The sequence below is a fragment of the Panicum virgatum genome, chromosome 2N, assembly GCF_016808335.1.
Source record: "Panicum virgatum strain AP13 chromosome 2N, P.virgatum_v5, whole genome shotgun sequence".
Taxonomy (NCBI): Eukaryota; Viridiplantae; Streptophyta; class Magnoliopsida; order Poales; family Poaceae; genus Panicum; species Panicum virgatum.
The window spans coordinates 58,627,616-58,643,168 of NC_053146.1; the positions used below are offsets into that span (position 1 = coordinate 58,627,616).

At 46.4% G+C, this 15,553-nt stretch overlaps 4 protein-coding genes and 1 long non-coding RNA gene across 5 annotated transcripts; 2 read left to right on the forward strand and 3 right to left on the reverse strand.

Moving 5' to 3' along the window:
• Positions 1-307: 307 nt before the first annotated feature.
• On the forward strand, positions 308-1,386 carry LOC120658935 (protein ALP1-like). The gene has a single exon (XM_039937047.1). The coding sequence runs from the start codon at positions 574-576 to the stop codon at positions 1,282-1,284; it is 711 nt and encodes a 236-aa protein (XP_039792981.1). The 5' UTR covers positions 308-573; the 3' UTR covers positions 1,285-1,386.
• Positions 1,387-2,989: 1,603 nt separating this feature from the next.
• LOC120661382 lies at positions 2,990-4,153 on the reverse strand. Its single transcript, XM_039940236.1, has 2 exons — positions 3,646-4,153; positions 2,990-3,094 (listed from the first exon to the last, which is right to left on the reverse strand). The coding sequence occupies exons 1-2, from the start codon at positions 4,117-4,119 to the stop codon at positions 3,086-3,088; spliced, it is 483 nt and encodes a 160-aa protein (XP_039796170.1). The 5' UTR covers positions 4,120-4,153; the 3' UTR covers positions 2,990-3,085.
• Positions 4,154-7,728: 3,575 nt separating this feature from the next.
• LOC120661383 (ubiquitin carboxyl-terminal hydrolase 15-like) lies at positions 7,729-10,497 on the forward strand. The gene is made up of 7 exons (XM_039940237.1): positions 7,729-7,804; positions 8,299-8,357; positions 8,524-8,620; positions 8,891-9,057; positions 9,392-9,674; positions 9,849-10,003; positions 10,086-10,497. Exons 2-7 carry the CDS (start codon positions 8,330-8,332, stop codon positions 10,238-10,240), a joined length of 885 nt encoding a protein of 294 aa, XP_039796171.1. The 5' UTR covers positions 7,729-7,804; positions 8,299-8,329; the 3' UTR covers positions 10,241-10,497.
• Positions 10,498-10,566: 69 nt separating this feature from the next.
• On the reverse strand, positions 10,567-13,063 carry LOC120661384 (protein C2-DOMAIN ABA-RELATED 8-like). The gene is made up of 3 exons (XM_039940238.1): positions 12,720-13,063; positions 11,439-11,534; positions 10,567-11,138 (listed from the first exon to the last, which is right to left on the reverse strand). Exons 1-3 carry the CDS (start codon positions 12,849-12,851, stop codon positions 10,851-10,853), a joined length of 516 nt encoding a protein of 171 aa, XP_039796172.1. The 5' UTR covers positions 12,852-13,063; the 3' UTR covers positions 10,567-10,850.
• LOC120661385 lies at positions 11,935-12,713 on the reverse strand. Its single transcript, XR_005669875.1, has 2 exons — positions 12,481-12,713; positions 11,935-12,323 (listed from the first exon to the last, which is right to left on the reverse strand). It is a non-coding gene; the product is annotated as an uncharacterized LOC120661385 (long non-coding RNA).
• Positions 13,064-15,553: the final 2,490 nt, after the last annotated feature.

The following is a 15,553-nucleotide window of genomic DNA, read 5'->3' on the forward strand; positions in this document are numbered from 1 at the left end:
GAGCAGGCAACAATGCTGGCACAACTTCAGGCGGGCGAAGAAGGTAGCAGCCGGCGCGGTCCGAGGCCCCCAAAGGTAATCCGACCCCGTGATCATGAAGCTGGTGATGAGCGGATTCGTAAGCACTACTTCGACGCGAAGCCTGTGTACAACGATTTCCAGTTTCGGCGTAGGTACGGAACGTCAACATAATTTGGCCGTACTAATAACGTAGGTTTATGTAATTGACGTACAATATTTTGCAGGTTTCGCATGCGACGACATGTTGTTCTCAGGATTCTTGACAGCGTTGAGAGCTACGACAACTACTTCACGAAAAGATACGACGCGTTTGGGAACGAACCATTGTCCGGTTTGCAGAAGGTCGTCGCGTGTCTCCGCATTCTCGCGTACGGGTTGCCTGCGGACGCCGTTGATGAGTATATCGGTATAGCCGAGTCCACGGCCCGCCAGGCGCTTGAGAAATTCTGTGATGCTATCATTCATCAATTTGGCCCCTACTACCTTAGAGCGCCGAATGAATCTGATGTAGCTAGTCTACTTCGCACCGGAGAGGAGCGTGGGTTTCCAGGGATGCTAGGTAGCACTGACTGCATGCACTGGGAGTGGAAGAACTGTCCTACTTCTTGGCGAGGACAGTTCACAGGTCGTGGTTCTCATCCAACCATGATCCTAGAGGCAGTTGCGTCACACAACCTACACATTTGGCATGCTTACTTTGGGATGCCCGGCAGTAACAACGACACAAACGTGCTGCATAGGTCGCCAATTTTCTCGGCATACCTTAGGGGTCAGCAAATGCCTGTTAGCTACATTGTCAATGGGAACACGTACGACATGGGGTATTTCCTTGCCGATGGCATATACCCCGAATGGCCTGCGTTTGTCAAGACCGTCCGGCACCCAATGGACCCAAAGACGAAGCACTTCGCTAAATGCCAGGAAGGAGCTCGAAAGGACATTGAGCGGGCATTTGGCGTTCTCCAGGCTAGGTGGGCAGTGGTGCGTGGTCCGGCATATGGCTGGAGTGCTGATAATATACATAGCATCATGATGACTTGCATCATTCTGCACAACATGATAATCGAAGATGAAGGGCGAGGTGCAAACAACATAAACTTTGATCGAGTAGGAGAGCTTGCAGTGCCATACACCAACTCTGTGGACAGGGAGCAATTCATTCAGCGGCACCACAAGCTTCGAAACGTGGCTGCTCATCGCCAATTGCAGTACGACCTGATTGAGCACCAGTGGGCGAGGTTAGGCTCCCAAGGAGGTAACTGAAGGTGGATTCTTTATGTGCTAGTAGTCTGAAAATGTTGGTTTATGTAAGATCGAAATGTTGTTGTTGTAGCAATGGTAGTATGTTAGTAAGTATTTTTAATATATGTATGCGCGGTCATCACCATTAGCCATGAATCCAAGTAAAGTAAGCACAAATAAATTGGTGTCCACCGTACAAACAAAATTACACAAATAAATTGGTCTCCGACTTGCAAACAAATTTACACAAATAAATTGGTCTCCGACTTACAAACAACATTACACAAATAAATTGGTGTCCGACATACAAACAACATGACACAAATACATTGCTCTGCGAACTTACATCACCATCAGTTATCCGGCTCCTCACCCCCTTCATTTGCAGCATACTTCTTCAGTATCGCCGCACGCCGAGACCGGTAAAATACCCGCAGCTCTGGAGTACAGGCAGCAAGGTCAATCTTCAGAATGCGCTCATCTTCCATGAGTTCCTGCCTCGCAGACTTTACTCTTTGGAGCTCCACAGATTCCCGCTGCAGTTTAACCTTCTCTACCTCAAGCTTCTTCATGAAATCATCATATTCACACTGCTTGTCGAACCTCTTCGACTCAATATCATTCATGGTGTCGAATCGTTCAACTTTCTTTGAATTTTCATCACTCCACATACTCATTCTTTGCAAAGACAGGTCCTCCATCCTCGATGCATACTCTGAAGACGACGATGTCGAACAACTCTTTTTACCTTTAGACTTGGCCGCATCCCTCCCAATTGGCCTCTTTGCTGCCGGCCCCCTTGCTGAATCCTCCCTCTCAACATCAATTGGAATCACTCCTGGGGTTAAGTTATCAGCAGTAGCTTCTTGTGCCATAGGCTTCCCTTTCAACGGCCTCAGGTCTTGCCATTTCGGCTCGTCCTTCAAGAACTCCCAGCAGTGCATGTATGGAAAATTAGTATTTTCCACATCAGCATACGTCGCAGCAGCCATGGTAGTCTGAAACATGAGACAAACAATCATTTCCAATGGATGTTCTTCTCCAATGCAATACCCAAAAACAAATCGAGAGGGCAGGTACCTTATCAGCGTCTAAAGTGCCGCTAGCGTGCACCCGATGGGCCTCAGCCAAGTAACCAGCAAATTTGCTCGATGCAGCTCTTATCTTGTCCCAGCGTCCTTGCAGAGAACGATCATTTCTAATAGGAAAGTCCCCCCGCCGTGTATCATACCGCTCAATCACACGTACCCAAAAATTTTCATTCTTCTGCCCGGTGTTAACGACCGGATCACAACTTATCTCCAGCCATGACTTAACTAGGTTCACATCTTCTTCAGGTGTGAAATTTGCCTGTTTCACTTTGCCCCTCTCCTTTCTCCTAGAGGCCCCTACTGGATTAGTAATAACTACAACCTCATCATCTCCACCTGAATTGTCTAAGTGAGGTGGCAGTGTTGGTCGCATAGCTGCATTTGGTGGTGGGTGCATGGCATTTTGGGGGAAGTAACCATGTGGTCCGGACATGAACCCATGCATGTAAGGGTTCCATTCTGCCAGGTTATTTTGGCTTGGCCACCATTGGCCCTGAAAATTGAGTGCAGTGCCACTTTGGTTTTGGCTTCCCTCAGGCTGGCTAAACTGGCTTGGGTGCCATTGGCCCTGAAAAGGAGGTGGAGTTGCACTTCGGTTTTGCCTTCCCTCAGGTTGGCTAAACTGGCTTGGGTGTCATTGGCCCTGAAAAGGAGTTGTAGTGGCACGAGGGGTGTGGCTGGGGTCATGCTGGTTCACTTGGTTTCCATTCCAGGGGCCCTGCATTTGGTTATCATCCATCCTGAAAATAGAGGGCCACATATTCAACATAGTGATTTATTTCAATATACAAGGGCATAGTTGGCACATCCAGAATGAAAATTCACAGTCATTATTAGCATCAGGTGCCCACAAGAAAACCAAAGCTGTATTATAAGAACACTTAAAAGACGGTTGCTTGTAATTTGCAACAATTAAACTCTCCATTCAAAAGTTTCCATGGCTGTTTCACGGATCATCAAGTCAGATACACATGGAAAATCAGTAAAATACCCGAAACAGTCAGCCTTAAAGCAGATGCTTCATAGAAAATATACTTCAAATGGAATGTATATCTATACTCTAAATTGCATATATTGTAATATGAATTGTAATATGCTCCCTAGAATTCATTTTGGTCTTAAATAACAAAAAGGGGGCCATAATTGTTAAGTTCTGTGACATGGTGGAGGATTTCTGTGGAAGAGCAGAAATTCTTGATGAAGCAGATGGTGCTGAATGGTTATCCATTCCTCTTAATGATGAAGCAAGGGGGTGGGGGAGGTCGAGGGGGAGGTGAGAACTTTGGGGTACCTGCGCCTTGCTCGATGCCGATGCGACCCGGAGGAAGAAGAACCACCCGAAGAGTTTGGAGCTCGCGCTGGATCTGGCCGCCGGCGCCTCGAATCCCTCCTTGCTCTCCGCCGCCGCTTGCGTCGGTTCTCCAGGGTGGATCCGCGCGAACCCGGAGAAGGGACGTGGCGCCGACGACCGCCCGTCGCGGATCCGGCCCGCCGCCTTCGCCTGCTCCGCCTGCGCGCCTGCGCCGTCGCCCGCTCGGAGACCTCCAGTCCGCCTTCGCCTGCGCCATCGCCCGCTCCGCCTCGGAGACCTCCAGTCCGCCGCGCGAGCCGTTGGGGAGTGGGGAAAGTAAATGAGCACAGTGCTTGGGGTGGATCCGCGTACAACTCTGCCTTTGGCGTAGCCCGGAGTTCTCCCGAGCGCGGAGGTGTGCTTGGAGCTGTGGACTGCACTGCTTTCTACTTTAAATATCACCTCCATCTGCATGCCGTACCGGTGGAGGGGAGGGGTGCGGATAGTCTCAAGCTGTCACCTGGCACAAATTGGCTTCTCCTGGGCGACTTCAACTTGATCTACAGAGCACAGGACAAAAACAACATAAATTTAAATCTACGGCTAATGCGACAATTCCGAGCGGCACTAGATTTTTGTGAGTTAAAAGAGATTCATCTGCAAAACCGTAAATTTACCTGGAGCAACGAGAGACGATGCCCTAGGTTGGTACGACTTGACCGTTTCTTCATTAACGAGGGTTGGGATTTGTCCTTTCCTGACCATACCCTGCATGCACTCTCGTCTTCACATAGCGATCACTGCCCACTACTACTGGTGCAACAATCTGGACCGAGGCGTCCGACTCCGTTCAAGTTTGAGAATTTCTGGTTTCCACAGTTCGAACAAATAGTGCAGGCAGCTTGGAACACACTCACTTCCCACACGGAACCTTTCCACCGTTTGGGACATAAGCTCTTTCTAACAGCAAGGGCCCTTAGATCATGGAGTTCCTCGATCATCTCTGATGCAAGATTAAAACTCCTGATGGCTCAGCAGGTCATTATGCAATTTGACATCGCCCAGGAAAACAGAGAGTTAACCGAGGCTGAATTTCGAATCAGAACGAAGCTCAAAAAGAGAGTGTTGGGATGGGCAGTGATTGAAAGAGCACAAAAGCGGAAGTGCGCAAGAGCTACAAACTTAAAGGAAGGAGATGCTAACACTAGATACTTCCACCTCCGGGCAAATGGTAGGCGTCGAAAAAACTTCATTCAACGACTACGGGTTGGTCCAGGTTGGGCCGTGTCTCACGATGAGAAGCAGGAAATCATACATGCGCATTTCTCCGCGATGTTAGCAACACTGCCCAACCGCACAAAAGATCTAAACTGGGACAACTTGGCCTTCCCTTCTGTGGAACTTGAGTCACTGGACGCCCCCTTCACTGAAGCCGAAATCCTCAGCACCATCAACCAACTACCAAGTGATAAAGCCCCTGGGCCTGATGGCTTCACTGGACTATTTTTCAAAAGTTGCTGGCCAATCATCAAGCTGGATGTCGTGGCTGCGGTAAATGCCTTCTACAACACCCACTGCAATGATCTTAATCTTCTCAACAAGGCAACAATCGTCCTGATCCCTAAGAAGGAAGGAGCAGAAATAATACAGGACTTTCGACCTATAAGTCTTATTCACGCGATTGCGAAGATAATCACCAAGATTCTAGCACTGAGATTGGCGCCACTTATGAATGCCTTAACTTCGCAGTGCTAGAGTGCCTTCATAAAAGGCCGTAGCATCCATGATAACTTCATGCATGTCCGCAACTTGGCGCGTCGCTTCCACAGGAATAAAACGCCGGCCCTGCTCATGAAACTTGACATTTTGAAGGCCTTTGACTCGGTCCGGTGGGACTATCTACTTACACTACTCCAGAAGAGGGGATTCCCTGCGAGATGGACGAGCTGGATCGCCTCCATTCTTGCCACCTCAACTTCAAGGGTCCTGCTCAACGGTATACCTCTTGACCCAATAGCGCACAATCGCGGGTTACGACAAGGTGACCCGCTATCTCCTTTGCTTTTCGTCCTGGCAATCGATCTGCTCCCTAGACTACTCTCCATTGCTACGGACTTGGGCCTTCTCAGCAAATTACGCGGTCGGGCAGCAAGATTTCGGACTTCACTTTACACAGATGACGCTGCAATCTTTATCAAGCCGGACAACATCGATATCAGCAACTTGGCGCGACTACTTCACAACTTTGGCGAAGCGTCGGGGCTTATCACTAATTTTTCAAAAACAAGTGTTACTCCTATTAGCAGTGAGGACATCGACCTTCAAACGCTCTTGGCTGGATTGCCGGTCAAGAGAAGCGCCTTCCCGATCAGATATCTGGGTCTACTGCTGTCAACTAGAAGACTGCGCAGAGTTGACTTCCAGCCGCTCATTGATAAAATGGCGAGCAAACTTTCAGTTTGGCATGGCAGGAATCTTACGCAAGCTGGAAGAGCAACCCTTACAAAATCTGTTCTATCGGCTCAGCCAGTTTACTCGCTCACGGCTCTCAAGCCACAGAAGGAAGTCCTCGACGAGATAGATAAAATCCGCAAGCGCTTCCTTTGGGCTGGGGATAAGATGCTAACAGGGGGGAAATGCAAAGTGAACTGGACACGGTCTTGCCTTCCTAAGGAGACGGGTGGTCTTGGACTTCTAAATTTGGAAAAAAAATTCACGAGCTTTGCGGCTGCGCTGGCTCTGGCACGAGTGGGTATCCTAAAAAAAGCGTGGGTCGGTTCCGACCTCCCATGTGATGAAGTGGACCGACTTCTATTTGCGGCCAGCACAACAATAACCCTCGGCGATGGAAAAAAGGCAAAATTCTAGCAGTCAGGTTGGCTACAAGGACGTCGACCAAAAGACATCGCGCCCAGCTTATACAAAGCCACCAAAAGAAAGCAGCGCACGGTCGCGGACGCCCTACAAAGCAACAACTGGATACGTGAGCTACGAAACGCCCCTGCCATAAGCTTAACACACCTCATAGAGTTCCTACAGCTTTGGGAGCTGGTGCAGCCAACCGTGCTACATAATGACAGACCGGATACTATTAAATGGAAGCTCTCGGCGACCGGAGAATACTCGACTGCATCGGCATACAAGGCACAATTCATTGGAAGTACCACCGCACCTAACTTGTCCAATATCTGGAGGACGTGGGCACCGCCGAAATGCAAATTCTTCGCATGGCTTATACTCCAAAATCGGGTCTGGTCAGCGGATAGGCTAGCCACTCGAGGGTGTCCGCACAACACTACTTGCGCCCTGTGTAGGCAAACGATGGAGACTGCTTTACACCTGATTGCTGATTGTCGTTTCACACGGAGAATTTGGGACCATATTGCGATTTGGGTCCAAGAGCCCCTTCTAAAACCATCAAACTGGAACATTGCGAATACTACACTTGAGTGGTGGACCAATATCACGACCATGGCAGGAACGCCATGGAAGGCAATTCGTAGCCTAGCGCTACTTGTCATGTGGGCTCTCTGGAACGAGCGTAACGCAAGAATCTTCAATCGAAAAGAGTTCAGTTTCATCTCGGTATTGGGCAAGATTAAAGAGGATGTGTCCGCTTGGATTGCGGCATGAGCGCGGCCACTTGCGGCCTTAATTGTACGAGATTAGACCTTTGTAACCATGCTCCTGTACTCTGTTCCTCTTTATCAATGAAATAGGCACACTATCGTGTTGTTCGTTAAAAAAAAACACATCATCACGTAGTAAGGGTTTCAACTGTTCCTTGATACGATGGCATTGATTTCCATTCAGACGAGATCGTGGTGAGCCTCCACGGATCAGAGTTACTATATCACAGAAATACGGAGTACAGCCACATAACAAGTGGGATTGACTTCTTGTTCAGTTTATGGAAACACTACAAAATAAGGAACGCATGAGATCCCAAAAAAATTTTCTGAAGAAAGTTTCACGGGGAACTCTGGCACCTGCCTTTTGTTCCGGAGAGGACCTCCCCTCGTCGACTGCATAAACCCCTCTTCGTGCCTCGTGAAAAAGGCAGCACCCACGCTTCAGCTCGCCCTTGCGCCTCCGTAGAAAACCCCCCATATCCGGCGAGGGCTTGCTCCAGGGCCCAGGCCTCCGATAGCGTCACGAGGTGAGCTCTACTCTTCTCTGCGCTTTGTTCCTTCGTTGTAGCCTGTTCGGCGATCCACGACTGTTAAGCCGACGGGAATGGTCTAGAGAATCTTGTAGCGTCTCACTATCGCGGAGTTCCTGGATTTTCCGTGGATTTCAGAAGAGTTTCAGGCTTTGAGAATGCAGGTTATTGGGTCTTGGCTTTCTTGATAAGAAGGATTGTTCATTAGTTTTTTTTTTAGGGTCAACGGGAGGGGAGAGCATCCCCCACCTGAATTTTCATTTCATCATGGCCCCTAACGGCCCGCGCAGTAAACAAAGTTTTTGCCCGAGTACATTAGTCTTCGACAGCTGCTTTTGATGTGCGTGTTCCTGTTCGTGGACTTAGGTTTATCTGTTCTTGAAATTGAGACTACTCTTGAGTGTTTGTTTCCCACTAATATGCTAGATTTCATAAGCTAGTAATCCCGCAGCATGCATTTTTTTTTATCTTATGATTAATATCAATTGCAGAGGGCTCCTGGGAAGAGGAAGCGAGTGAGCCATGGGCAACTCATGCGCCAAAGGTTCTGGTACTGACAGGTTCTTTACCTAGTTCAGCTTATTGCTTGCATCATTGAGAGCGCTAGAACATTTTTGAATCATTCAGAGTGCCGAAGGTTTCTCCTCTAGATTGCAGTGCTGGCTTTTGCTGTTGTTTTGATCTTTCATACTTTCTCCTTGTTTCTTCTCCGGCAGAGCATAAAACCTTCAAGTGGACCATTGACGGCTTCTCCTCCCTTCTTGACAAGGGATGGACATGCTCCAGCGTGTTTGAGTTCATGGGAGTGAGATGGTACAGTTTTGATACTGCTCTTGTTGCATTGCTTAGTTCCTACAACTAGAACTGCTCAGATCGACTTTGGTTTCTATCCTGCCTGAAAAACTGAATGGCTTCAGAAGTCTAGCCAATAATGAAACGCCGGGTTTTGCAAAATCTCCCAAATTTGTTGAGGGTTGGTCATTATTTCCATGGGAGTTGGGGGCCTTTCAAAAGAGACAACATTACCGGCAGGCATCCATCTCATGAACAGATCTTTAGTGTTGTATCTTGATTCGTTTGCAGGTGCCTAATGCTGAACCCAAAGGACAGAAAGAGAAATGATGAGAAGGAGCATGTCTCTCTCAAGCTTATGCTGATGCGAACTTCAGTGAAACCTGACACTGTCATAGAGGCATATTTCAAGTTCTTGATATATGATCAGAACTTTGGAAAGCACAGGGAGCATCTAGGTAAAGAAAGTAGCAGCTTATACCTGATAGAGATAACTGATTGGTTCACGAACACTGAGTCAACATTCCTGGTTACACTGAGATATAACTTCCAACCTGTTTTCATGTTTTTTCTCTGAGAATTCTTGATAGTGCTATACTCATTGACTAAAATGTACCCATTTTAGGCTGCCAGCTATTACTTAAACTTTTTAATGCTTTTTTAGTACAATCTTTGTATTTTCATGCCTCCATTTAGTTTTCCCATGTAAACATCTGTGCTTTTATTCCATTTGCAGACATCTTGTTGCGGTAAACACTTTTTCTGAAAAATATTTCTGCTTGAATTTATCAGGTAACCACAGTTTCCAGGCTGCAAGCACAACTTCTGGCACCTCATGCATGATACCCCTGGAGAAACTGAAGACCTCTAGATTTCTTGTCAACAACAGCTGCACCTTTGGTATCGAGTTCATCAAAGTCGCCACTGTCAAAACCAGTTCGCCGTTAGAAACACTCTTTGTCACGAAGATGAACGTTTTCAACGAGGCCAAAGTTTACACTTGGAAAATTGAGGACTACTTTGCACTGAAGAACCCAAGCTACTCACCAAAGTTTGAAGTCGGTAGATACAGATGGTAATAGCCCTTTCAGTTTACAATGCTTGACATGAGTACATGAATGGATGTCGATAATGTCGTCTGAATTTTTTTTACCATCCTAAGCATGGTTCAATACTGCAATGCTTTTGAAAATTGACCATAAAGAGTACAGATCATTAACTGAATTGTGGTTTGATATTTGTTTTTTAGGTTTATCAAAATGCATCCAACTAGTGAAGGAAACCACCTGTCATTGTTTCTTAACATGAAGCAGCGAAATGATCTCCCAAAAGACTCTGGGAACCTGGTCGAATTTACCATATCCATCAAGGACCTGGAAAATGGCAAGGACAAGAAATCAACTGGTGCGCATCTTAGCAGAAGTTTGCTTGATGAACAGAAGTACTATAAACACATATTCTTAACTTATTTTACTGGGAATTGCAGGCCGGTTCCATTTCTCAAACAATGCTCCTTCTTGGGGATGGAGGAAATTCATCTCTCTAGAGGATTTCAAGGACAAGTCAAAAGGCTATCTCATCAAAGGCAAGTGTTGCGTTGAGGCTAAAGTCACAATCGTTGGCCCCTCCAAGAAACAGTAGTTTCAGACATCTGTGAGAGCTGATGACGTTATTCTAACTAGCACCAGCTATATGAAGTGTTCCATAGCACCGTGACATATTGAGACCGTCTGCTTGTTTGGAACTTTGGATATCTCATATCCGAACATATCAGCCCTTCAGGATTTTGCCAAATTTTGGTAACAAACCAAATCTTGTGAAAGATACTTCTTCCCCCTGTACTGTAGCACTGGAAAGAGTAAGACATGTATGTGGCTAATGAACTAGTACATCAAGGGATGCCCTTCCTTCCCTGCAACAAAAATCTTTTAGGAGCCAACAAGAAAATTTGCAGGACAAACTGGAAGTTTAAGGGAAGCAATTAACACCCAAAGCGCTTCTATTTCAGTTTCTTAATTTACATCACACTCCACTTGACATAGACAGGGCGTTTCTTATTCGTGAACCACAGACTGCACACCCACATCATGTCACCAGGAAATACCTCAAATAAAACATCACACTCAAACCAACACACATCACTCATACATCGCAAATCACCACGTTCAGGATATAGTTTACAATAACACACTCAAACCAGGGACCAAACTACATCTCCATCAAAGCAGTGATTGCAACCCTCAGACGAGGCTCACAGCTTGACACCAGGAACATGAACCCATTCCAGCTGCACCACGATCAGGCCACTATCGACCTTCTTCAGCTTCAGAATCAAGTCCTGGACAACCTTTCCATCCTTCCACTGAACATGGCTCTCACCGCCAAGGTAGTTTACACCGACTGGATATATTGTCTTGATCCTGGTTCCGTTAGTGGCATGGCTCAGATCCAACTTCGCAGCATCGTATATGTCAGTTATGTTGATGTCAGCCACACCCATGCTGTCGTCAGCTGTGAATTTGTCCTCATCAAAAACTTCCTGCATGGTATTAGCAATTCAGAAATAAATATATTCCTGGTTATTGCATAGTTAGAAATGTTTATGGTCAACTCTGTTCATATCAGCAGTGATTGTCAGTGGACCTATGACAGAAATGGTCAATATCATCCTTATTCTTTAGGAGGAGTGAAGATATTTTCTATTTTGGTTAAGAAGTCGTTAATTCAAAAAATTAAATGGTCTGTTGCTTAGTACCGGAGCGATCAAGTTATATATTTCCACAATATGTATAGTTTCTGGAGAGCAAAGGTGTCGAACCAATTGAAATAGCAAACTTACAAGGTGCACTGGCTTTGTAGGATTTGTGACTGAGAGCTGCAGTACTTCATTCCAGACTGGATTAGGATTCTTCTTCTGGACACTAGTCTTCACCTTCTGTACCACCATCAAACCAAAAATTTCCATCAGGCAAATATAGAATAACAGAAAGATATAAATTGGATAGGCATCCAAGACGTTGGAACTGAAGTCAACTGGATAAAATAGAACAAGAGCTTTCAGAATCCTAAAAACTAGTCAGTGCATTATATTATGCATTCAGTTGGCAACCGTGCAGTTCAGTAGTCGTTGACCTAAGTGCTTGCACCACCCAAGCCAATCATACAGAAACTAAAAAGTTACAAAAATAATTCATGAGCAACACGAAGAGAAGTCATGTTAGCAAAATATCAGGAGTTTAACCCCCGAGAAAATAAAAAGGCTAGTAAGTAATTCACTAAGTAATATGCCATTTTGATCCTGGAAGTAGTATGCAGATCACAGAGGTACTGATTAAGTACAGGTTCAGGCTTATCTTCTGCAAAACTTGTGCAGGATCAGTCCTCAGTCAAGTAGAAATGTAACAAATGTTATCGCCCAGTTATTATTTGTTATTTTTATTATTTCGTGGTGAATATGATGTTAACATTCCCCAAACTGCGCCAGATGGGGGGCTGGTTAAAGAAAAAATTGTAATATTAGGACTGCAAACCCTGACCACTCGTGAATTTGCCACTCCCAGTGAATGACACGGTGGGACCATCTGTGCCTATGAAATGTGGGGTCAATGGCAAAACTGCAAAGGCCAATGTTTGCAGTCCCATTTTTGCAAATCTCCCGCTGGTTAAACGAATCCACGAGCAAGCCACAACTGCAGTCAACAATTCATTCCCAGGATTTGGATTCCTGCATCGTTAAACAGGAGTGAAGGATCACTCGACAGTCAATCCACAGACTAGCGACAGGAACAGGATCCTGTGATGAGGCGGCATAGCATGTCCTGAAAAGGCGCAACGCGAGCAGATTCGCAGCCCATACAGACAGACAGAGACAAGACGGGCACCTAGGACTAGGAGATCGCGCCATCGCGGAAGATCGACAGTCCCGGCTCCCGATCCCGATCCGCATCGCGCCGCGGCGCTGACCGCGGACCCAGGCACCCGACTGCTGCAAACGGGGATCCGTCCGCCGGAGGCGCGGCCGACGGAGCCCTGGCCCGATCGACCACGGGGGATCAAGCGGCAATGCTGCGGAGAAGAAAGGGGACGAAGCGGCGGAGGAAGCGCGGAGCGGGGAGCGGACCTGGGCGCCGTACTGGAGGACGACGTAGGGGTCGCTGGTGTGGGTGAGCGGGTCGGCGATGATCAGGTTGTTCCCCCGCAGCACGCGGACGTTGAGCTTCCCGATCACCTCCTCCTTGGACGCCGACGCCATCCGCTTGGTCCGGTGGCGAGTGGGAGCTGAGGAATGGGGACAAGTCGATGGGGAGCAGAGGCTCCGACGCTGGGGAGGGGATGGCCGGCTGGGGTCTGGTTGGTCTTGGTCACCAGTGGATGCGGCGGCCAACGGCAGGCGGCCGGCGCCGGGTTTTATAGGCGGCGCGGCCTGCTAGACAGCTAGAGCTAGAGGGGGACCGGCCCGGCCCTGCCTCGTGAACAATGTTGCAGCCACTAATTGTGTATTTTCTGTTGACGGACATGTCTATGGTGTGAAATTGATGTGTTATGGGACATCATTTAAAGCTACTATATGAAATGAAAATTATACTGTTTGTTTAGTTGCTCTGTTTTGGAATTTTGAAAGAGAATTTTTTATATTTAAATTATTAAATATAGACTAATTATAAAACTAATTACATAACTCGTCTGTAAACTACAAGATGAATCTAATGAGCATAATTAATTCGTCAGTAGCATATATTTATTGTAGTTTTACTGTAGCAATTTAGTATCTAATTACGATCTAATTAGGTTCATTAGATTCGTCTCGCGATTTACAATTCATTTGTGTAATGTGATTTTTTTCGACTATATTTAATACACCATGCAGGCGATTTAATTTTTTTTTGAAATTTTGAACTTTGAATCTAAACAAGATCTATCTTTAAAGAATAAATAAATATTCATACGTGACTCGAACATGGATATGCGGGTTCCACCACAAAGCAATCATAGGTTTAGTTTTTTTCGACTTGACAAGGTTGTTTCCTAGTCAAATCGTTGTAGAGAAACATGGATATAAAAAGTCTGCTTGGTTTGTTACCAAATTTTGCCATGCCAAAATCAAGATATGCCAAAAAGATTTGGCTATCATGCCTAGAAATTGGTTGTCGTGACCAACTTGGCAAGTTACAGGAAACTTCTTAAACCTTATAAGAGAAGAGAGTATTGGTTGGTACTAAACTAAATGAGTACCTAAATTTCTTACCAATATTTTTCGGCATACTCTGATTTTGGTAAGCCAATATATTAGCTTGTCATGATTTTGATTTGATAAAAATTGGCATCCTACTGATCAGGCTCCTAAATTGAATATAAAAAGGGAATAAGGTGGACCCCAAAAAAACAAAAACAAAGGGCAGGATGTACTCTAAAACAGAGTACTAGATTCGAGCTGCTTGATATTACCACATCAATTCGAGCTGCTTGATATTAGCACATCAATTCGAGCTGTTACTGTTAGCTTTCTTGTTTTCAAGCAGTCAGTTTCTGGAGGGATCTTTCATGGATTTTTGACATGTGCAGGGAAAGACATAGGGACCATACCCACATTTGATTTTGATATCCACTAGATACCATACCACGCAAGCCAAGGGACGAGAATTATTAGGGCACATCATTTTTCTTTCTTTTGGGCACGTATATGAAAATTGGAGCGAAGTGTAGACACGAGGACAGAAGAGAGCACGGAGCAATATTGACGTGTTGCATCGTAATAAAGCTTGGTGTAGGCTGTAGGAAGCTATTTGTAACACCGGATACTCCGGCCATTGGCCCGGATACTCCGGGTGTGGAGTTTCTATTTCTCTAATTTAGTTATCTGGGTCCCACAAATATAATAAATTCTCTATTTTTTCTCTCTCACCCTCACCAGCACTCTCTCCCTCTCTCTCACGCCACTCCCTCTCCCTCTCACTCCCTCACCGTGGCCTCCCTCTCCCTCACAAGCTCTCCCTCTCCCCAAATCCCAAAATCCAAATCCCCCACCCCGAATCGATCCCAAGACCAAGGAGACTTCGAATCCGCGTGGAGGGCCATCTTCCCCACGTATTCCTTCCCGGGGTGCCCTTGGTTTCAAGTTCTTCGCGCGGAGAAAAGCTCATCCTAGGTATTCAAACTTGTGCCGCCCCTTCTATGTTTATAGGAGGTTCTAAGTGATTTCTTTTGGTCAATCAACTCTATATGCATCCCTCAACTAGGATCTAAAAGGGTTTTGATTTTGGTGGGTTGGTTTTGTCAAAATCAAGATTTCAGTTTTTGGGGCGAAAATGCTGTCAAGCCCGGAGACTCCGGGTATAAGCCCGGATACTCCGGGTTTTGGAAAACTCCGGGCGAAACTCCGGGTATAAGCCCGGATACTCTGGGTTTGGGACACTCCGGGGGAAACTCCGAGTATAGGCCCGGAAACTCCGGACTTGGGGGTCCGGATACTCCGGGTATTCATCCGGATTCTCCGGATTTTTGGGGAATGTTCTGGGCCTGGGAGTGCAATTTTTGTGTAAATTACTAGTAGTTGCATCTAGTCATTGGCTATTTTAAGATTTGCAACCCATGCATGCATTCTCATATCATTTGCATACGTGTAGACGCCGCCGCCGAGGGAGCCGTGTACGAGGTGATCGCCGAGCCACAGGAGCAGCAGTGGCAAGTTCAGCTGGAAGAGCGGCGTGAGCACCCAGCCCAAGGCCCAGCTGAGCCCAGTGTCGAGCAGCAGCCCGAAGGCAAGCCCCGGTGCAACTCCTATTATTTCAAATTATAACACCTATATATGTCTTTACTACTTGTGCATTAGGTTTAGGAATTTCTTGGAACCCTAGCTGCATGATCCCTAGGTTTCCTCGAGTTTATACTAGTATGTATAGGACGATAGAGGTGCTATGCTGAATAGTTCCCGGTAGAAGACGAGTGACCTCTTAC